Source organism: Seriola aureovittata, chromosome 2 (genome assembly GCF_021018895.1).
Source record: "Seriola aureovittata isolate HTS-2021-v1 ecotype China chromosome 2, ASM2101889v1, whole genome shotgun sequence".
NCBI lineage: Eukaryota > Metazoa > Chordata > Actinopteri > Carangiformes > Carangidae > Seriola > Seriola aureovittata.
In genome coordinates, this window is record NC_079365.1 from 4,494,311 (window position 1) to 4,518,161 (window position 23,851).

The 23,851-nt window shown below is 41.4% G+C and overlaps 1 protein-coding gene across 1 annotated transcript; it reads left to right on the forward strand.

Moving 5' to 3' along the window:
- Nucleotides 1-306: 306 nt before the first annotated feature.
- On the forward strand, nt 307-21,152 carry etnk2 (ethanolamine kinase 2). Its single transcript, XM_056399366.1, has 9 exons — nt 307-769; nt 10,015-10,152; nt 10,257-10,378; nt 10,784-10,924; nt 14,754-14,896; nt 16,648-16,731; nt 16,816-16,976; nt 17,082-17,155; nt 19,170-21,152. The coding sequence occupies exons 1-9, from the start codon at nt 623-625 to the stop codon at nt 19,240-19,242; spliced, it is 1,083 nt and encodes a 360-aa protein (XP_056255341.1). The 5' UTR covers nt 307-622; the 3' UTR covers nt 19,243-21,152.
- Nucleotides 21,153-23,851: the final 2,699 nt, after the last annotated feature.

Here is a 23,851-nt window from a genome sequence, read left to right on the forward strand (position 1 = left end):
TCTTCATTGTGGTCTCTGGCGTTTGTAATGCACCCCACTTCCAACATAAGCAATCATATATGCAAACACACACAACATGTAGCCTATACAATTACAGCACCCATTACAAGCCTAAATAACACATCAAATATCAAGATAAAAAAATTAATGAATGAATAAATAAAATTGTTCAATAAAAAAGAGAGATAAAAGAAAGAAAGAAATGTAATTGGTCTAACAGTCTCATAAAAGCAGCGTCTATATTAATTCGGCTGAACTCGGATACACTCGGACAAAAAGGGGCGTGCTCGGCTATGGTGAGTCTCAACCCGCTGTACAATCGGATGATCCCGGGCGGGTGGAGCTAAGTAGGAGGAAATGGTACAGTTGGCTGACTGCTCCCAAGAAAACCGGCAGCGAGCATCTCTACCCGGCAGTTTCATCGGTCATCTTCACAGCTTCTTACTCATCGTTATTGCAACAGCTATCAAGCAAGATAAATCTATCAAGCAGAACTTCAGTCTATTCACAAAAACACATCAACATTTAGCTACTTATAAACCAAGCAACACTTGTATGTTGCAATTTCTGGAGGTGTCTGTGAAGGGCTCGGAGATTAACGTTTCAGATAAACGGCTGCAGGATGGAGACGCAGATACATGTGCCAGTCGGGTCGCCGGTCATTAGAAAAATTCCCATTTTCGTGGACGAACACAACGTAACGGAGGGGGCGATGAAGCTCATTAAAGAGCTGAGACCGACGTGGGACACCAGCCATGTCAAGACCAAGGTAACGTTAGCCGCTATGCTAGCTGCGCAGAGTATGCTAGGCTAGCTAAGCTAAGACTGACAGCTCTGCAGCATCACCAGACAGTGTCAACCAGGCAGGAGGAGGGCCGTGGACAGATTATCTACCGGGTAGTTTTCTTAACAAACGGCACACTACTACACAGCCACGTCCTCTTCCTGATTTATGAATGAGGACGTTTTATGGGTTGGTATCTGTCTTGATAGTAAAATAATATGGTAAAGTTAGCTAAGCTAGCAAGACGCTCTCAGTCTGAACTCTAACTAAGGTAGCGAACTAGTGTCAGCTTGTAAATTACCACAAAAGCCACTAGGAAACTATTTCATCAATTAAGCTAAGGTCATTCAGTTTTCAGATAGTTTAATATGTCCAAAGTCCACAACACGAAGCACCAAATGTAGCATGAAAGCCAAGTCATGCTGTCATCTTAGTGTCAGTGGCCAGCTGGTAGTGACGTGATGGTCAGTTTGGTTGAGAAACATGAGGGTTGTTAATGGCACCAGGAAGCAGAGACACCTTATGAAGCCTGTTTATGGCTTTTTTATCATGTCTTTTTGCTGTCTTGTCTGAATCCAGTGTGACTGAATGTTAATGATAAAAGAAACATGATCTGCTGTGGTGGCTTTGGGGACTACACAGGCAAAAGCATACTGAGACTCTTTAGGATGGCGGTTTTGATTATGTTACACTAAATGCAACGTACTGAAGTTCACAACAACTCAGCCTGGTCTAAAGGCCTGGTGATATATGATACTGAAACAGTATTTATAACAAAATTAGACTAAAACAGTATTAATACTCACAGTTTTTTTAAAAGATAGATAGATAGATAGATAGATAGATAGATAGATAGATAGATAGATAGATAGATAAATACTTTATTTAGCCACTCGGGGAAATGTGTCCAGTAACTCCCATAGTGTAGATTAGCGAACCATCCACAGGATTAGCAGAATAGCAGTAATAAATAAAAATAAATAACAATCAAAATACCTTTCCCTCTACACTTCAGTACAACATGCAAACAATACACAGTTTAAAATGAAGAAACAAACATCTGTGTTTTGCATTCAGATTCATAATAGAAAATGTTATGAAATCTAATTCATGTCTTAACGAGAATGTTGGCAGTAAGATAATGTCTGATCAACTTTCTCTAAAAAACTATTCGTCCAACAACTCCTCTTGTTGGATGGTGTATTTCACTTGCCTTTTACAAGGCAAAATTATACACACAGATGACACGGATACATAACATCAACTGTAAGACAGAAACAGAAGGCAGATGTACAGTTACCATGAGGACAAACACACAAATCTCTACCTGCTTTAGTTGTATAAAGGTGTAAAGTTTAAAAACCTTCTAATTTGGATTAAAGATGTTGTATTATTCTTGAATTCACAGTTACAGACATTGGAAGGTCCACAGTAGAATAAAAGAAACTGTAGCTGGTGGAGTCTGTGCTTGTTGTCTCAGCAAATTGCCTCCAAAGGTCATATGGGGAACTCACCTTTTGCTTGATTGGGCATAAAAGACACTGTAAAACCATTTCTGCAGTCAAAGTGAGCCATAAATCCACTTCATGTTTTAAATGAAAGCTCCATCTGTGGGATGGAGCTTTCTCTTGGAGGCAGAGAGATCAGTGACACACTCAACTTACTCTGCACACAGTTTGCATAGCAAAATACCGCGGCACAGTATACTTACAGCCCTAATGTCATAATGGAGTTTGTAGTCTAATGTAATTCATCTGGGGTCATTGACATAGAAAGTGTAACTGCTGATGATAGTAATAATGTTTTGATAGTCTTATTTTTTTCTTTCATACTTAAAATGTAACACAGAATACTTTAGAATGGCTGCAGCTATGATCCATTATTTTCATTATGGATAAAGCATTTGGCCTGTATAAGGTCATAATTTTCACATTTGGGAGACTTAAAGAAGAGAATATAGGGATATTTTATTAAAAAAAAAAAAGATGTGATTAATCAATTATCACAAAAGTTTATATATAAGTTCACTTAAAATATTAAAACAAAAATACAAATAAAAAGGTTCAAATGCACATTTTAAAGATACGATGGAAAAAAGAACAGCTTCTGTAAAAACCTTTTCGTAAGATTTAGGCCTGATGCAATTGGGATATGAGTCATTTCAGCCGTAGTAAGATCCAACAAAATTAGCTAAATAGGAAAAAAAAAAGAAATTCAACAGACTCCTTAAAAGCAGTATTGAAACAGCAAATAAAAGGAGTGTACATTTGTTACACCTTGGGATCACTGATCCAACACTCTGACATATTAGTCCAGGGTTAGCACTCTGCTATCTGTAGCCTTCACCACTGAACATTTTACTCTGACAGTTTAAAATGTATTCATTCATTCCTTCATTAGCCATACCGTTTATCCTTTTAGCTGGAGCCAATCCCAGCTGACATCAGTCGAGGGCGGGTTACACCCTGGACAGGTTGCCAGTCTATCACAGTGCTGACACTTACGGGAAACAACCATTCATGCTCACATTCAGTTTAATATTAAAGAGCCTATTTGAGGTATTTTACAGTGCTTTAGGTGGTGCTTTACAGGATGTAAACAGGCACACTCCATATTTGTAAAGTGTTTTCTGCATTTTTGTGTGACAGTTGTAACAGAACACTATTTATTAATTTATTATTATTGTTATTATTAATTATGTCTCCTGAGCTCAGTGGCACTCATTTTAAAATGTTTGGAGAATAGGTATTATCATAGGGCTGCACCATTGTGGATAAAATGAGAATCATGATTTTCTTGCTTAGAAATGGGATCATGATTCTCTCTCTCAGTTTTTCTTTCAGTATTAACATGTATTTCACTGATTTATCTGAAAGACAAGGAAACGCAACAGACACTATGATGCTGCCTGATATAGGACCGGCACATTAACTTTGGACAACAGAAATGGAGCACTACTTAAATGCAAATTCATGAATCACACTTAACAATCAACTTCTCCTATTTACACAACCTCTCTCTCTCCTTGTGTCAGTGGGAGCTTGATGGGTATGCTGATGGCGATGCACTGTATATGGTTTCTGTCACTGACGTGTGGTCGGACGGCAGAGATTTTCTGCTGAAGTTTTCTTAAGCTTTCTAGCTTCATCATTTTGCAGTGTGTGGTCACCTTTAAGGTGAAACTTTGTGGTGTTACTCTGCGTCTGCCGCTGCTAGAAACACCGCTTGCTTACAATATGCGTAATTTTGAAAAACGTACACACCTCAGAATGTGAACCTTTTCTCGGTGCGAGCAGAGTTGGGGTTCTCGTTCCCATTCTCGTTCTCACCACCATCAGTGGGATTTTCTTCAAGAGACATTTAGTCATTTTTATTTGTCCTTACACAACTTTTCTCTCACACTGTCGTGTGCCAGGGTGTCTCACTCACTCTCACTGGGTTTATCTTTCTTACTGTCGGCTTCTGCTGCTCTGCATCATGCGGTGTAACGCTGCGTTCTCATTTGTTGAGGGAGAAAGTAGTGCGCGTGAGTGCTTGTTTTGATGCAACTGATGTCCCTAATGAAAATGCAGCAGAGTTAGGGCTGAATGACATGCAAAAAAATCACTCAGCAATTGCAATATGAGTCACGGTTTCAGTTCGAATGGTACTTTCTTCATTTCACTTTTACTGGAGAAAATATAAGAAAGATGATGATGTAATTTTTGTTGAGCCTTGTACCAAAGAAGCATCTTACTTTACATCCTGAGAATATGAATTGTAGGCCGGGGCGTTTCTGTAGCACCACAATGCTTCATTTATGGTCTGTTGGACACGTTTTACCTTTATCAAAAAAATTTGCAGCACTTGCGATTTAGATACTGCACTTGGCCACATGGCGTTTTCAATAATATTTCGATTAAACAGAATCGTTTTCATTCAGATGTAATGTTTAGTAGGGGAACATCATAAAATTACAAAGAGCTAAACTTACTTCCATCATTGTCCCTTCTGTTATCATGCTCCACAAACCTTTATCAAGATGGAGTCGTATTTAATGTCTGAGATATTTTTTTTACATTTTATACATTTTTTCTGACAAAGTTTAGAAAATAGATAAAAAAAAGAAAAAGAAGAAATTATATAGAAAATAGAATTTGTGTGAACTATCCAACCAAAAGACATTCAGAAACCAGAGAACAAAAAAAAGGACATTAAAATGCCAGTATTCAGTATTTTATATGTAGTATAGTAAAATTTTGTCCCATTGTAGGGATGTTCCAGTCAATCTTTATTGAGCCCAAATCGTGTGGATCTGTCACAGAGTCTCATCTTACATTATCAGCATCAGAATGTATGCGGACACGGTGAAATAGCAGCTGTAGCTCAATGACGTCGGCACAACTTATTTTCCATGAGCCACTTGATCCAAATACTGAAGCTGATGGTCGGGCAATGAGGTTAATCAGCTTCAATTAAATATATAACATGTCTAAAAGCTGAATTGTGAAGTTCCGACTCCTGAAATTAAAGAGAGATCCATGAGAGAGAAGACAGATCACTGCGTTGGACTTATTGAAACTACAGAAACATGACTGTGCTGTAGAACTGCTCAGCTTGTCAGGGAAAGGAAAATGCATAATTGATTCCTCGTAAAAGGATCAAGTGCCCATGTGTCATTGCAAGGTCAAAGTCTGTGGAGTGACACCATTTACTGCTGTTGCTCTCACGGTGCCATGGTTCGAGCCCAGCCACGGCAACCATGTGTTTACATCCTGCTGGCTAATCTCTCTGGATCTGATACCCCACCCACTCACACACCTGCAGCTCAGGAGGTGACGTCGTTTACCTCGCTCGCTGAAGGCCAGACGAGCAGTGCTTTTCTCAATGACCCTCACCCAGACAGGCTTTGTCCCAACGGCTGCTTTTGTCCTGGTATGGAATGGTACAGCTGCATGACTGGCAGCGCACTCACGGACCAAGTCGCAGCAGATGATGATGATGATGATGATGATGATGATGATGATGATGATGACGACGGACTGAGGAAAATGTGAGATTAAGTTTTAAAAAAAAAAAAAGAAAAAAAAAGAAGTGTTGGTTATTTTGGTTGAGTTGGGAAGGATGTTCTGGAGCAGCGGGACCATTGTTTTGATGAGAGCGGGAAGCGCTAAATGTGGCGAGGAGCAGCAGGGCAGCGCTGTTGACAGAAACACCTGCTTAGTCCCGCCACCTGGACAGGAAGACTTTTACTGTAAATACACACTGTCCATTTCCAAACATCTCACACACACTGAGTTCCTGAAAACAGCAACTTGTGCCAATAGCAACAGCGAGCGGCAGTCTCCTCTTACAACTTTCTCATGCTGCAGTCAGAGCGACTCATCTCTGCCAAAGGAAGCCGGCTTCAGGCCGTGCAGTCAGACCACCGCACGTAGACTCACTGATGGCAAAAATAAAACGTCAGGCGGTATATGGATGAATGTTTACCTCTGTCTGGGTCCAAGCTTATCGCTGTCTGTCAATGTATTGATCACCGGTCTTAGCGGCGTATTGTGTGGCGGGTAGAAGGGATCAGTCATGTGGTAGCAAAGGCGTGTATGCTTGTGTATGTTGGGTCATAACAGGGATGCCTGTGCGCCCATCTTTGTGGTCAGCCACGTGTGGAATGTCAGATATGCGTGAGTGAGCGTCTGGGCCGGGGGAGATGTGTATGTTGTTATTGTGCTTGCCGCAGTGGGACGGACTGGCCCACTGGCTTCCACTGGAGTGATGCTGCCATTCAGATATTTAAGGCCCAGCTTCAGACACACCAGACTTTTTGCATACTCTTCATTTTAGAAGGGGGCTCAACCTGTTGACTAACTGATGCAACACCAACACCACCCTGCAGAGAGGTCATTGTGCCTCATGCAAGATCACTTGTACAAACACAAGTCATTGTTAATGGGATTTATTTCGAGAATTCCCCAGTGGTTTAGGAGGTTTGAATGAGTCACACCTTTCTCTAGTGGACCAACCAAAATGAAATAAATCTAAAATAATCTAAAAATAAACCTAAATAAACGCTGCTCTGATGACATGTTGTTGGCAAATTGACTTTTATTTTTTGTTTCACCACTTCAATTGTCTCAGATCCCCTAATACCACTAGTGATATTGAGTTCCCTAAATTTGTTCTGTTTTTGTCTGCTGGTTCTAACCACAGGACTTGAAGCTCTGGTGTGAATCTTGTTTTGACATTTAACATTTTTATTAAAGAAACTCATTAATGTAGTAACTTATTATTACCAGTATTTGTAGTATTTAAAGTAATATCAAATTGAATTTGTCCTGCCATAGTTTCATGTATATAAGCAATGCTTGGAACACACACACACACACACACACACACACACACACACTCCAACCAGCTGACTGACGCTGTTTGTTGTGTGTAGGTGCTGCACTGTGATTAAACAGAGCAGAGGAGATCTTTATAGGGACAGAACATGTCACTTAGTTCGGTTTCTTAGCTGCTGCTTTTCATGGTTGTAAATAGGACTTTTTGAACAGTCAGAGAAAGAGAGAGAGCGAGAGGAGAGAGCTGAAATCCAAGCAACACGCGACACCAGTCTCGCTATTTGGTCGCTTTTTCTCTCTTGCCCAACGTATAAACAATGCAATAACAGTTTCTAATTAAAACCACTTAATTTGAGCCTATACCCGTGTGACCTAGGTCTTGTGTTTACTAATTGTAATCATTTTTGGAATATGTAGTATTGTAGTTTAGCCATGTGACTGTAGCGTACATACCTGGCCTGGCATCAGTCACAAGCCCTTAAGGAAGTTCATTATAAGGACATGCAGAGTTACAGACCCACAATTGACACTTTGCGACTCTTCCCACCATCAAACTATCAGATTGATAGGAAACAGAGACAAAGGACCCCTCTTCCACAAACAGACCATGCTGTTAGCATGTCCGAACGACACAGAACCAGACCAAAGGTCAAAGGGTCAAATCCAGAGGATCAACCAATGGTCACCAGACAACTGGAGAATATAGGCAAAATCTCCAGTTTGTAACAATAAGACTTTGTCTATTGATATTTGATTGTTTCTTGTATAGGACAAGTAACAACAAAAAGGACTAATTAACACTAAGGTGTGAATCCTGGCCTCTCTGTGCCATGCATGAACACACACACACACACACACACCAACCTCCCTTCCTCTGTCCCTCTCTAGATAAGAGTCATAAACTACAACCCACATTCCAATCCTGGGTAGTGACCAGCAAAACTCTCTTCACAGACACAGATCTAAGGAAGAAAGTAAAATTAAATATCTAGCTGTTCTGTAACTCATGAGATTTTCCTATGCAATAGTTTAACCCCAAACTTCTATCCCATAGAATGTTTGAAATGTAACATGTCGATTTTAAGACAATGTCCTTCATGTGACCGTACTGTCAGCATCCTTCACACAAGGTAACACACTACATGACATCCAGCATGTCCATATTATTATTATTATTACAGTCAAAGAACTGCTGTGTAATCCACATTTATAAACTATTAGCTTTGGAAAATGTTTATATTGTTGTTTGATCAATTAACCACTTGCATCATGATTAATTCCAGGTTTGAAGGATGTAATATGAAATCAACACTCCTATTACTCCTCTCTGCCATTATTAGTGCAAGTAGTTTTCTATGTTATTTCACTTAATGTTTTGTGGTCATGGTGGAAGACGGATGTGCGAATTTATAAGTAAACTCTAGATTTAAATTATTCCAAAGTTCAGTGAAAAATTAATCTCTTCTCCAAGTGGAAACACAGGAAAAGACGGGTGACGCCCCTGAAACATGCGCCAGCCCCCAGGGGATGAAATAGTCGTGAACAATTCACAGAAGGCCAGATGAAGAGAAAGTCAGAAGTTCAGTTCTGAGAAGACAAGAAGTCGGAAAACTCAGAAAGGTTAGAAGTCAGAAATGTTAGAAACGCGAAAAAGTTAGAAAACTCGGCGAGATGCTAAGAAGGAAGAAGATGCGAGAAACGAAGCTAAAAGCTAGAGGCTGAAAAGCTAAAGCTAGAAAACGATGCAGAAACTAGAAGCTGAGAACTTTGCTCAAAGCTCAGAGTCCCGGCTCAAAGCCCGGCTCTGTAGCCATGGAAACTCTTAGCTCTAGGCTGCTAGCCACAAACTCATGACTCTTAGTCATTTTTGCACTTTTCGCGTCTTTTATTTTTCTTTGCCACAAGCTCCAAGTAACGTCATTTTTGTCGACATGCTCGATCTTTCATTTTTATCAGCCAAGTCAAGACCAAGATCATCTTTATGATTATTACACCTTGCATTTACTCTGTAGATAGTAGTTTAGTTAATAAACTCCTTTATTTACACCCAGTTGTTGTCCTGTTGTATTCTTTTGACGTAGAGACTGGAGATCCATTGAATCGAGAAGTCATGGCTTCCGATATGAGATTGATAAATCTGGCAATGAAGTAATTCATTGTTGTCCTCCTAGAGGACTGGTGCCCCATTTCAACGAGAGTAGATTCTAAAATATGGCGTTAACGCTACATGACAAATGAAGTGTACCTAAAAATGCAGCTGATTTCTGAATGTAGTGTTGATGGACGCAACTCTTCATCATTCCAGTAACTGTCACTGTTATGGAGGAGGTGGGAGGTTAAAAACATGTCAGTGGTGTAATTCATGCAGCAGCAGCTGAGACATTTATTAAACAGCTGAAAAACCATTGGATACATTTTGACATGGTTCTTCAGGTGCAGCCTGATGCTATGCGTCATATCCAGGTTGCACAAAGCAATGCAGTACATTCATCTGTTGTAAAGGTTTGCATTGATAGGACATCAATATATAATTTATACTTCATATAAATGGTGTGAGTTTTGAATGTTTCAAGTAAGTTTTACATTTTGAAAAAACTTGAGATTCTGTTATTTTCCCAGTCTGCGGACTGAGTAACCACTGGCACTGGTGCAGCTATCTGTGGGCTGAAGGCAAATGTCATGCTGATTCCTTTAAGAATTTTTCTCTATGATACATTTATCTCATATAGGTCAGAGCTGCATGGTGTTTGCACTGTTGATCCAGGCCCAGGGAACACTGATAGCGTTGTGTGACTGTGGAGTGGATTGAAATTGAAGCTTTCGTGCGGGAACCACTGTGGTGCTGGACAGTCAGAGGTCAAGGGTACGCCTCTGTGACCCGTCAAGTGACTTATCTTCCTCTTCTCCTAGCTCTTCACTGATGGAACCACCAACAAGCTGGTGGGCTGCTACGTGGAGGACAGTCCAGAGGACGTCGTGCTGGTCCGAGTGTACGGGAACAAGACTGAGCTGATTGTGGACAGAGACAATGAGCTCAAGAGCTTTCAGGTAGCGTAAAAACAAAGGGAGTTTAATGGGTGTGTACTCTCCTCTGAAGTTGCCACAGATTTGTTTCTCCCACCTAATTGTATGTGTTTGTGTCTCACTTTTAGGTGCTACATGCTAATGGTTGCGCTCCTCGTCTCTACTGCACCTTTCAGAACGGCATCTGCTATGAGTTCATGCAGGGGGATGCTCTGGGGACGCAGGATGTCAGGGATCCTTCCCTACTCAGGTGGGGACACGTTAGAGATGGTGCAGTTATAAAACAGTGCCAGGTAGCATTGCGCTCAGAATCCTTTTTGGTTTCTACTCTCTATGTAGAAACTGAGACACAGACTGTTTTGCCGTGCTTTGATTCCTCGACACTGTTCATTACAGAGGCAAATGAAGCGTTCACATGTCTGTCACATGCAAGTGATTCCATCGAAACAAGTGAAACAAATAAACAAAAGCTGATTCCAAAGATGCGCCCATGCAAAACCTGAACTCAGTGAGATATTTGTCCTCATCTAAAGTATCTTAATCCCTTAGCAGGGCTGTCTGTCACTGAGTCCTTGGATTTGTTATCATTTCATGTTGAAAATCTATTCATGATGATGACCATATTCATTCGTGTGTGTGTGTCTCCTCCTCTCAGACTGATAGCCAGGGAGATGGCTCGTATTCATGCCATCCACGCACACAACGGCTGCATCCCCAAACCTAACCTCTGGATCAAGATGAGGAAATACTTCTCCCTTGTGGCCACAGAGTTCACCGATCAAGCCTCCAACATCAGGTGAGATCTGGACCCTCAGTTGCTGCTCAGTAGTTTGTAGTTGGTCCTCATGCTTGTGGCTCTGCACATGCTGTGATAATAATCCAGTAGCTCATGGATGTAACGAGTTACACTGTTTAATGTTCTGACTGCCACAGCTAGTTTGTCTAACTCCTCATGTACATACAGAGCAGAGGTCCTGCTGAGTGAAGAGAGTTCATTTTACATGAAGGTGGCCTCACACTCCAGACTCTCTGATATGGTCAAAAATACTATCATATTGATATACGTAGTTATTGAGATATAAATTTAATAATATGAATAAAGAGGGAAACACGATCATCACGTTTGTTAGACCTCAGTGATACACACAGTGTGTTACGTTGAGTCACACTGATTGTGAACACTGATTGATTACAAGGAAACTCCATGGGTACCTTTTAATTTGAATTTGGGATTGAATCCCACATTAATCACAAGATTTGTTAAGTTTCTAAATGATCCTTTATTTTTTTTAATCAATAATCAACACACTGCAACCAACTGGTATAACATTTATAGTGTTACATTTGTAAGGCTCTGTCGTACAGCCTGATTACAGTGTGTAAAGCTGCTCTCCCACTTTGCCCACCCAATCTTCATAAAGCTGAGGCAGATCCGTTTTTGAAAAATGTTCCCATCCGGGCACTTAGTACCCCGAATAAAACACTTTCAGTAAGTGAAGTATGATATTGCACTTGCTGTGTCCTCGCCTCTTTCTGAGCTCTCATCATATCAGGTAATGCCTGAGGAGGCCGACAGGAGCAGCTGCTGATACCGCGAGAGGCTTGTTTGCGAAGCCACGGTGTGGAAATTTTCCCACTGGGTAATAAACTGGTGACAACACTGGTGTTACTGATCACACTCATTTTACAAGAAAAGAAGTGTGTCTGTTCAGTGTCTGTAAATTACAGACTGAGTTTGCTGATGGCCTCGTTCATGTTTTCAGGTTTCTCTTTGGCACTGGGTTTAAATCTGGAATATACACACTGTGATGGTGGGATGGTAATGTTATCTTTGGTGAAAAAGTTTGCTGTGTTTCTCGTCTTCTTCGGCACAGTGCGCTGCATATCTTGCAACAGATGTCACTGCACTATTCATGCAGCTTTAGAAAACTATAACATTTCCAAACCTGGGAGATGAGGTTGTGTGACCTCTCTTTGCCACCATTTTGCCATCCGTTGTAACACAAATGCCGATTGATCCAAATGTAGAGCAGATACATTTATAAAAAAACGTATTCATCAGTTGATCATCGTTATTGTGGGAATTTTTTTATTTTTTTGTAATAGTTATCAAGGTCTTTTTATCGCCCAGCAATAGTTAGTAGATTAGTTGTAGCATTACTAGCCATGCTAGTGGTGTGGCACTAGAGATGGTAATGTTGATCAATCAGTCCACCACTTTGAACCAGAGGGAAATATCTCATCAGCTGTTGATGGCTTGCCATGAATTTTTGTACAGACATGCATCTTCATAAAAAGTGTCCAGTTTATGACCAAATACATCAAAAACTACTGACATTCCTGATTAGGAAATGTTAGGAAATGTTAGCGTGCTAACATGTTAGTTTTAGATAGTGAACATGGTAAACATTTTGCTGTGTTGGCCCTAATATAAGGTCACCCTGATTATCAGAGGACCCTCCCTTTTCCAACACCTGTTTTTGAAGATACAACAAATGTTCACACTTGGTTCTGTTGGGGAAGTTTCCCTGAGATACTTTTAATCCAAAGAGAAGATTTTATCCATCTCTGAACCCTTTTATCCCACAACTGAAACATCAAATAGTAAACAGGATGTAAATCTCACATTTGTGTAGCTTGTCTGTCACATATTCATAAAGTCTCCTTTCAACCTCTTGGAAGCGCTCAGAATGATGTTTTTGTCCGTTTGAGCTTTTCATCATTTCAGATATCTGTAATACTTAACAGCTGCCTGTTTCTGCAGTAACGACGTCAGGAGCTGTTTTCACAGATTCACATATTATTTCCATCACAGCAAACCTGAAAGACTCGATATAAATGGACTTAATGACACTCGCTGGCTTAGTAACAGTAAGTCTGCACACGATGCAGCACTCTGTAGGAGCCGGTGTTACACTTGCGCTCTCTCCATTCAAAAAGAATACCTGATGTCTTCAACATATAATTGTCTTATCCTCAGATATATCCGCTTCATCAGGTGATGTGATAATGAGACAGCTTGTAACCAAAGACACTGTAAAAACCAGAGAGTTTGTGACTCTCTGAACTTATCCAACAACTTTTGATCCCTGCACTGACACACACACACACACACACACACACACACACACAAACATAAGGTCGGTGCATTTGCTATTGAGAAATGATTTTCATGCACTTGTATTGTCATCTGTGGGAAAGAGGAAGGATGAATAGTTCAGAGGAGTTCATGCTGAAGATGGCTCGCTCCGCGTCTTGGCACTGGACCTGTGGAGCCGACAAAGGTAGACTGTTTCATAACCTGGCCAGCTGCCCAGTCACAGCTGGTATCTTTGTTCTGATGGCTATTAGATTAAGTCCAGCATGTGGCTTACATAACTGCAACAATAATAGCCGACTGGATTAGGGAGTCTGAGGCATGCAGTGGGCCAGCAGATGTTTGCTTAGCTCTGTGTCAGGTCACTTTACTCTCTTCCTTGGTAACATAGACAGCCAGAGTGTCCTGGTCCTGAGCAGCAGACACTTGTTACACTGCGGTCTGAAGCAGAGAGAAGAGAAGACCACATTATATATAGATATATACATATGTAATATATAATATTCTGTTGTTACACAGAATTATTTCAGTAGCGATGACAAAAAATAGTGGCCACCTCCCATAGATCAACAGTGTGATATCTGTGCTATAGGCTAGGCAGGGATTGAACAGCTGAGACTCTGGGAGAGGCCACAGGTTAAGAGAGGCAGCGAGCCAGGTAGAGATCTCCAAGGAGAGTGAGAGTGTGTGTGTGTGTGTGTGTTAACCCAGCCTCACTCCCTGCTTTCTCTCATCTCCTGCTATCAGGCTAACTGTGGATTAAGCCCGGTAAACCCATTACAGTCAGCGCAGGGGTCTCTGCTCAGCACACACCGGTCTGGTTGGCTGGGACATTAACTCAGCAACCTAACCCTTTCTCAACTAGCCCATAATACCACTTTCAGGCCGACACAGGTTGAAGCTGCACCTGCTGTTAATCTGAAGGGGTCACTGTGAGTCATCTGGCCTGGGCTGAGCACTAAATGTTGAGCGGGCCTGTGTCGTGTGCCCACAGACGGAAAAGGTCAAATGTTTTAATGCAGCTGCAGGAGATGCTTCAGTGCCATTTTCAAGCATAATATGTACAAACAGTTATAAAATAAATCCCAAATCAAGCATGTGTAATCAGGTCTCAAAGCCCATTTCAAAAGGAGACATAATGGTGCATCCATGGTGATTCAGGAGCACTCTGCAGCACCAGGAGTATCCTCTGAGAACTTGTTTCTCTGTAGCTGTGATCCCAGGAGCCTGTCGAGCAGTGCCCCACTGAGCCTGTGTGCTGTTTGTGCATGTTTGTCTCAGCTGTGTTCACATCACCTGCAGCATGTTCCCACTTATTAATGATACCAAAAACAATGAAAGGTGCTTTATTTTGGTCCATAACAACTAGTAAAACAATTCCTGTCACTTTACCATACACTTGGGCCCAGTGATGTCCGAATACTTGTTTAATGAGAAGAACCTGAAGTGTGTTAAAGATCTAACATTTTCTTTCTCTTCCTCTTCCTCTTTCTCCTTCTCCTTCTCTGTCTCTGCGCTCCCTGTCCAGGATCCAGCAGGAGGTTCCCAGCAAGGTGGTGCTGGAGCAGGAGATGGTGTGGATGAAGGAGCATCTCTCCACGCTGGGCTCCCCTGTGGTGCTCTGCCACAATGACCTGCTCTGCAAGAACATCATCCACAACAGCAAAGAGGGTAGGTACCCTCCGCTTAAATCGAGCATCACCCGATTTGGGTGTCATCCTCTCCCGCAGTCAGAATGATCTTCACTCCCCACACTGCAGCATCAAAAACAGTAGGGATATTTTGTATAATGTATTACATATTTTAGAGTTTAGGGCTGTAACTAAGGAATATTGTCATTATCCACTAATCAGATTTTTCTTGATAGATCGTTTGGTCTATAAATGTCCAACACAGTTTACCAGAGCAGTCCAAACACAGGAATATTGACTTGACTATGAAAGAACACTGAGCTATCACATCACCAAATATTCACATTTTAGAAGCTGGAACCAATTAATTGTTGTCATTATTGCTCAAAAAATATGATTCCTACAGTTTATCAGACATCCAAACTGTTGCCCATTAATCCTTACAGCTCTATTTTCAACCCCATTTACAGCAATTTAGACTCTCAAGTCTAAATTGCATCTGTACAGTTTGACCATATTCTTAAGAATCAGTTATCAGCTGATCACATTTACAGGTCTCCTTACTCCAAACAAACTTCTTCACTGACTCTGGTGACCTTCTTACATTTTAAGTGACCTTAGCCGAGACTCTTGCCTTGATGATAAGAAAACAAGAATGTTTATTACGTACAGGTGTGAGTGTAAAGGCCTGTAAAGGGTTCGTCAAGCAGACAGGCGTTTGCAAATGCATATTGATAACTTTGGGATGTTTGACAGGTGACTAGCTAGCTTGCCATCTTCCACCAAGCTTAGATCAGTTATGATATTGCACGCAGAATACACATTATACATTATACAGCACGAATGTGTGTGGAATTGAACTTGTGCATTAGAAAATAACTTCAACAGTCTTAGCAGTAGCAAGAAAATTAGCAAATTACACTGTGATTTAGCTCAAAGTGCTTTACAATAGAAAATAAACTAGTACATTAAAATAAGGGCATCTCTGTGCAAGATCTGCAGTTTGAGAGGTTTGAGACAGCATTGTGTTACACAAGTAGAGCGGCTCCTTTCAGGAATAGCTCAGTACGTAGGTTGTGTTGCAGGCGAGAGAGGAAGAGAGAGAGCAGTGAGGCTGGCAACTGGAGCAGAGAGTTAGCAAGAAGTTAGCAGTATAGCTAAGAGTGCAATGTGAGTGCAATTAAGGCTGTGTGTCAGTAAATTAATGCTACAACTCCTTAAGCCAAGTTCCTATGTCTCCCCTGTGCTTCCCAACTAGAGTCTGTGCGATGAGCCAATATTGTATGATATAATGATATGAACGATATCAAAATACAGGATTCTACATTGTCACTGGACTCTTTCACTGTCAGTTAATAGTAACTATTTTAATTATTACCATAGAAGTGATTTTTAGATATTTTTCCTCCAAACTGCACATTTGATGTTTAGTATCAGTTCAGAAGAGTAATCCTGTTATGTCTTCAGACAGGAGGGGGAAAGTTGAAGGAGAACGAGTTTCAGCACAGGAACAACCGGCAGCATGAAATCATGAGACAGGACAGACACAGCACAGTTGTTTTAATCTGTATTTATGTCAGATAACATTTATGTCAGACGACATTGGAACCATTAACACCAAAAGGTGCGCTCATCTGAACCCCACTGATCAGGTCTTTAGAAAAGCAGTTTGATATTCCATTTTTGCTAACCAGGCTTGATGACCTAAATGTCTTCTCAGTGGCTGGTTGGGAGTGGAGTTGCTGCTTTTGAGCAGCTGCACCTTAATAAGCTGTACATGTTGTTTTTCAGGTCATGTTCGGTTCATTGACTATGAATACTCCAGCTACAACTACCAGGCCTTCGACATTGGCAACCACTTCAACGAATTTGCAGGTTTGTTGAACCACAGTGTGATCTGTATGTGAGTGTAAATCTTTCCATGTAGTTTGGCTTATTATACATCTCGTATGTGACCAGGTATGACTGAGCTGGACTACGGGCTGTACCCCAGTCGGGAGATGCAAATGGACTGGCTCAAAGTTTACCTGCAGGCATACAAACTCTTCACCAAGAAAACAGAGGAGGTCAGCCCACGAGAGCTGGAGACACTCTACGTACAGGTCAACAAGTTTGCTCTGGTGAGGAAGAATATGTTGGCAAACGCACACAAGCTTTTACACACTCACACCCACCGTGTCTCACATTACTTCACCTCATGTAATATCCCATTTGTCTCTCTCAAGGCTTCTCACTTCTTTTGGGGCTTCTGGGCGCTCATCCAGGCCAAATACTCCTCCATCGATTTTGACTTCCTTGGGTAAGTTTGTGCTTGTGAGCTTGGGCTTGTTATACAGTATTTGTGGGGACCATAGTGCTGGACTCCACAAGTTTAAATGGCTGTTTGAATGCCAAGACCTGGTGTCAGGTTTAAGGTTACAATTAGGTTTATGCATTCAGTTGTGATGGTTAAGGTTAGGGTAAGGAGCATTATCTCAACGTTGGGTCCCCATGAATATAGTAAAACAAGGTTGTGTGTGTGAGAAAGACTTAGAGCTGTGTGTGGTGCCCCCTGTGTGGAAAAGAATAGAGTCATAATTTGGACTGTGTGTTTGAAAAGAATCTGTCAGTGCGGGTTAAACAGAACATTATGAAAGACTGAAACTGAAAACCTTGAAGCCAACATGGCTCTTATTTCTTTTGTGAACCTCCATACCACTTAACACTCTATGTCCACTTACCTGTAACACAAACGGACACCAGGTTTGCCTCCCAGGAAGTAGACCTAAGGAGGTTCATGGACTGCAACCCTAGCACTCCTATGTTGCCAACGGCTTGACTGTCAAAAGAGCCTGTCTACTAATTTGATTACTGCTGGCATGGAGTTGTATTAAAAACTAAAATGAAATATGTTTTTGACGTGACATAACATAACATATACACAGTGGAGTCCAAAAGTCTGAGACCAATTTCCCCATCACTTAAATGAGAAAGTGATCTCAGACTTTTGGAGGGTTAGAGTCTAGTCCCACTGTATCTACTTGGTGATTGGTTTGACTGTGTACATATTTTGTAAAAATCGTAATTACCAAAGAATCTTTGGGAACCCTATAATTTATTTTAGTTCTAATTAAGCCCCTTTTCCACTGGTGAAAAAACCCACTAAGCCCCGCTAACATCAGGCTTTTGTCGGCAATGTAAAAGGGAAAATTCGGCATTCACACCTGGGTCAATTGACTCTGCAGTAGAAGCAGGTATTTATCTGCTCTGATCAGCATTGAAGTCAACACAACACCCGCGTCAACTCGCTAATTTTCACTCCTTTTCCTGTTGTGACGTCTTTCAGAGCACAGACACTGTAAGCACACCTGTCACCTGTCCAGCTCGGTGCTGTTAAACCAGAAACACCGTGGCTACGCTGCGCCTGAGGATGAAAGAGTGAACTCAGATCCAGTCTGCACGAAGGCTAGCCGCTCACTCTTTCTCCCTTGCGTCTGGGTGTGTGCTCTGCAACTGCTTGTGATGACGTCGCTCCCTGCAGTTGTGTGTGTCCTCTCAGGAAAACTCGTCTGGCTGTGAACAAAGAGTCACTTGCCTTTTTTAGCAGGTTTACTTGTGTTTAAAAAATCAGCTTAAAAGGGTATTAGTGTCACAATTTTGTTCAGACTCTCAGATTCAGAAAGTAAAACTTAACATTACCCAGAGCACTGTTTGGACACAGGCCTGTGAAATGAAATACACAATGGACTAAGTTGTTTTCTTCTCCTGAACAGAATCAGTTGAAAGTTTTGTGAAGCACAGCAGTGTGTGTTGGTTAGCTGCTCTCGTTTGTTAGTGCTGGCGTTTGGTGCTCTAGTTTGCTAATATTAGCTTATTGTCTGTGATGGCGCAGAAAGTATTAAGAAAACTCTTTGTATAGCAAAGCTAATTATTAAATGATTAGATCCAAAATACGTGCGAATACATAGAGTTCTGACAGTCTGGTCATTTGCTGTCACCGCATCTGTGAAGGAGAAAACTAATGCCAGACGGATGCCCTCCTTTATTTAATGTCAGACAAACACAATAATGAATGTGTGAGAACTATCAATGACTCAGCAGATGTTGAAATGACACGAATGAAAAGTAATGTCTAGCGGCTTACCGTTAGCCTTCCTTTTCACATTCTGAGTGGAATACAAACATAACAGCACGATGGGTCCTCCCAAATGTTGACTAGAATAAAGGGAAAAATGCATCTCTAATGGTACATAACCAAAAGGAAATCAAAATTAGATTAAAAAATAAAAATTATGACTGTGTCTTCACCACCTCCTTCCTCTTGTTTTTTGCAGGTACGCTGTGCTTCGTTTCAACCAGTACTTTAAGACCAAACCTGCAGTGATGGCCATGCAGATCCCAGAATGAGAGGAGACAGAGGAGGACAGGATGAGGCGAGAAGACAGGCGGGAGGGTGTCAACAGGTTTCGTGCTGGGACGTCCTGTAGGGTGGGAACGCTTCTCTGTGAGCCAGCTATTGATGGACCACTCTGTGGTCTACCTGGCATCCTTTTCTGCAACGAGTGCAGTTCCTCTTTTATTCCTCCAAACTTAGCTTCACATCTGTCACAACCCTAGCTCAAGAATTATAAAACTCATGTGCGTTCGCTGTGTGTATGTGAGTGTGTGCTTGTTTATGTTCTTAATTTATCTGGATAAACCTGACGTCTCGCTTTCCCTCTGCAGCTGAACCAGGCGTAGTGAGCACAGCAGTCTGAGTTTGGGGTAGAGTTCACTCACTTAAAACCTGCTTCATTATCTGTCACACTGGCGCCAATATGTTCCACGGTGCTGGTAATGAAGGTCAAAAGAAGGATGAGACTGTAACGAAGAGTTTGATGCTGACGTTGGCGGTTCGTTCTGTTCTCTGTGTATCTTATGGCTCAATGCCACGACCTCAATGCAGTTAGAAACTGACTCCAGTGGCATTTCACCTGGGATTCCTCACATTCTGCATGTGGTGTGCGGTGGGACCATTCCTCCTTTTGTCTTAAGTTATTTTAACAGTTTGACTTCTAATCTATGTGATCCTTCCTCTCATTTCTCCATTTATGGTGCTAAGTGCTTGTAGCCGCGGTATTTCTGCACTGCATTTCCCAGAGATCGCCTGTGCATCACACACTGTGGGCAGCACTGTGTCGTTCCTCTTTCCCCGGATCGATGCAGGTTGAGCTTCTGTCGGTTTCTCCTCTAGCTGCTCCCAGCAAACTGCTTTTGCTGCTGCTGAAATATGAAACATACTTTTCTGTGTGCTAGTGGACTTTCTCCCCTGGAAGGAGCTACCAGACACTGAGTGTGTGGAACAGCAAATAGAAAAGCTTTTCATGGCCTGGCTGTTGGTTGAATCACTATTGTGTTATAGCAATCAGTGATAGAGAGCGGCTAAAGGTGCATTTATTTATTTATGTGGATTATTCATCTCAGGTCAACAACTCTTCAGTTTGGGTTGCTTTAGTAAGTGTTGCTTTGTGTTGAAATGGGAAGTGGAACTGAAGCAGGAGGGGAGATAGATTTCTTTTTTTTTTTTAAATAACGGACCTGTGTAAATGTCACTCTAAACTCTGTGTTCATTTCTGTCCTCACACTGTTTTTCCACCGTCTTGACTTTTATGGTTAAAGTGAAACGCTCTGTTAAACTTTCCAGACCTCTTGGAAAAATCCCCCCCCTCCTCACCACTTCTCTAATGCTTTCCTGTGTCTGATCCCTGTTCACATTACTATCTCCTCCCACCCCTGTTTTGTTTCATCTCTCCCTTTGTCAGTGGATATTGAGGCAGTAACACCTGCTCCACTGGCCGTCTTAACATCAGAGCACCATACTGTAATCCATTCATATTCACATCACAGATTCTAGGCCAAATTTTGTCATTTAATCAGACATTGCATAAGTTATATGGAGGGTCAAACCAAGTCTATCTGGGGCTCTGTGTCCATCGTGACATCACCTCGTACTTGGATGGAAAAAGACATCATCTGACTCTGACACTAACTTTGTCATTTCCTGTAGGGAGGAAATCCTCATTCTACTGTCAGCAAAAATGCTAGAACCCTTAAACGGGACTTGACTGGTTTTACACATCAAAGTCTGTTTACAGGTATTTGGGAGTCCTATTGCAAATGTGAAAGAAGTTTAATAAAATCTTTTGAGCAGTGTGAAATCTCCTCAAGTGATGTCACTTGAGTCGGCGTCGGTTGGGGCTGAACAAGTTGAAAAATAAAAAAAATCTGGAGGTGTGGCATTAGAAATAGGTGAGCTCACCAGACCTCTGTAGCCTGTAGTGCTGTGACTTTTTATTTGAAATTCAAACATTCCTTTCAATGTATGAAAAAAAAAAATTGAACTGTAGAGTTGTTCGAAATGTACAGTCCATAAGTTGATCAGACTGTCTGAAGTAGTTTGCCTTGTGGTCAAGCAGAGGGCTAGTTCACTACCAGCTTGACGTATTTCATGTCCAGTTGACACTCACAGTGAATTAAGCTAATGAATAAAAATGGAGGAAGATACTAGTGAGCAAGCCCATGCTAACTGCGTAATCAGTGTCAGGCAGTCTTTTTGGGAGGTTCTATAGTTCTTTGCCACAGTTGGCAAAATTTCCAACAAAGATGAGGCTGTTTTCTGACTTTGTAAAAAGCAGTTACCTGACTCTACAACGACAGCAACAAATCTGAGGAGTCGTGCTAACTGATACTTGTGGCAACTGCAGTACGGATATGCTATATGTATGCATTCAAGTTAGTTTTATGTGTCAGTTCAGATCTGTTCAAACTTGACTTTTTGAACAAGTGACAGTCCAAGTAGCCCACTCCTCATTTCTGCTTGAGGCTACGACTTCTGATTCCTACCAGGATCCTTTGCACTTTGTGTCCAGTCTTGTGTTAATACACTGCAGATTTAGTTGTCTCGTCTTATATCTCCTAAAGAGGTACTCTGGCAATGTAGTATTGCACTTACTTAAAAGTCAAATTAAAATTGAAGCAGCAGAGGCTCCTGATTTTTAGGGTTAGGGTTAGGGTTACTCCAAAAACAATGGATCCCATAATGCAACTTGGTACATCTTTTCCCTGACTGGTATATCCCCATGTCTTTAACTTGAAATTCCATGTTTACAATGCAGGGTATCTCTTGAGAGTTTGTAGTCTTCAGTCCCAAGATGAAATGACTCAAATGATGTCACTTGCTGTGACTAATGAGTACCTTCATTAGCAGGGCAGTAATGCTCATCAAAACTTCCCAGGGTCCAAAGTGGCCTTTTTAAATGTCTTAGTGTTTGTCTGACCAATGGTCAAAAACCCAAAATATTCAGTTTGACCTGTTGTTTGATCTATGACAAATAAGAGCAACATATTTGCACATTGTGAAACCTGCAACCAGTGATTGGACTTTTTCACAATTTTTGCTAGAAAATGACTGCAACGACTGAGCAGTTATCAAAATAGTCTCTGTCAATCAACCAGTCGACTAATCGTTTCAGCTCGCCTCGAGTCATTTTCTCAGACTTGATAAAGTTCCTTCCAGAGTCGTTCAGCTGTTTTCACTAACTATGACCATTAAACAGTTCTTTATGTGTAGAATCAGGAGTAGGGTGCCCTTGCTCATTCATTTCTTATTTTCCTTTTTTCTTATTCTGACTGCTAATAGTTAATACAGTTTTCCTTTTTGAGGCCTGCAGACACCGTGACACTGACCCGTCTCTCAGAAAAATCTTGATACTACACAAGCAATGAACTTAAGCACAGGATTGACGCCTCCTCTCGATCGACGCAATCACTGACCCGATTAAACTGGATTGATGAGCACATACATGAATCTTAGGAAGCTATTCATTCATGCTACCAGGCTGCAGAAAAGCAATGTGCCTTCTCTCTCACCTACACACACTCTTAAGGATATTTAACCCCTCAATGACCCAGCAGGAGGTGACACTGAGCTCTGACCTTTGTCCTCCACAATGGGTCTCATGTAACTGACGGCTTATTAGTTTCCCAGGTGAGCAGCAGCCTTCCTGAACAGCAGAGCAGACAGAGACTGATGATAATGGTTTTCAGTCAGGTGAAGTGTTTTGAGCAGGATCACATTTACATCTGAAATGTGTCTGTGGTTCTTATCCTTGAAGTTATGATTATAGCCTTCTGAATGTGAACTATAACTCTTTTTTTTTAGGGCTGTGTGAGACTAAATGGGTTTAAGAGTCACTTAGTAAAACATGTACTCATATGATGGCACATATTTGGGAGCAAAAAGCAACCAATGGCACTGTCTTGAAAAAGCTCAAATCACCCACAACAGTAGTGGATTTTTAATTTAATCAAGAGGCCCTTATTTTAGGGACCTAATAGTGGAGTAATCTGCTTTAGTAGATTTTCAGACAAAGGCCAAATTAGTGAGCTTGCTGCTTGAACGCACAATCCTAATACGGTGGTAGGAATTTAGCCTAGATAAAAAGGGCATTTGCACCCAATGAGCACCGAATGAACTTCTTCATTCACTTAATGGAGGACACTGACCCCGAGTGGACCTCATCTGTTGACACAGTTTAGGATTTTTGAAGAGACAAAGTTGGGCGGGTTTATTTCATTTTTTCTGAAATGGCATCTAACACTGTAGCAGACACTAATGTTAAAGGCGAGAGTTAAATGTCTGGTTGAACTGAAAACACATTCCACACAGAACTGAGGTTGCACTCATGCTGGGGTGCGCTAATATTTTAGCAGCTGTGCCCATTGGTCACTTTACCCACTGTATTGTTTGGCACCAAAATATTCTTCATGGTACTGAAATGGTTCAATCCAGTTTATATTGTAAAGGCTTCAACACACTTCTCATATTGCAGTCCCGTAGACTTTCATAGGGAGGGTCACCCCTCTCTGAACACAAGTAACTTTACAGCATGTTAAAAGCACAATGAGTGTTCAAACATTCCCTTAGCATCAACAGCCCTGAAACCTACTATCACTCTCAAACTGCACTGTTGACTGC

Bases quoted from the DNA above. Each gene is read 5' to 3' on its own strand.
- etnk2 (XM_056399366.1), top strand. From the start codon at position 623: ATGGAGACGCAGATACATGTGCCAGTCGGGTCGCCGGTCATTAGAAAA. The intron at 10,379-10,783 runs GTGGGGACACGT...TCCTCCTCTCAG, and splicing joins AGGGATCCTTCCCTACTCAG to ACTGATAGCCAGGGAGATGG. The intron at 10,925-14,753 runs GTGAGATCTGGA...CTCCCTGTCCAG, and splicing joins GATCAAGCCTCCAACATCAG to GATCCAGCAGGAGGTTCCCA.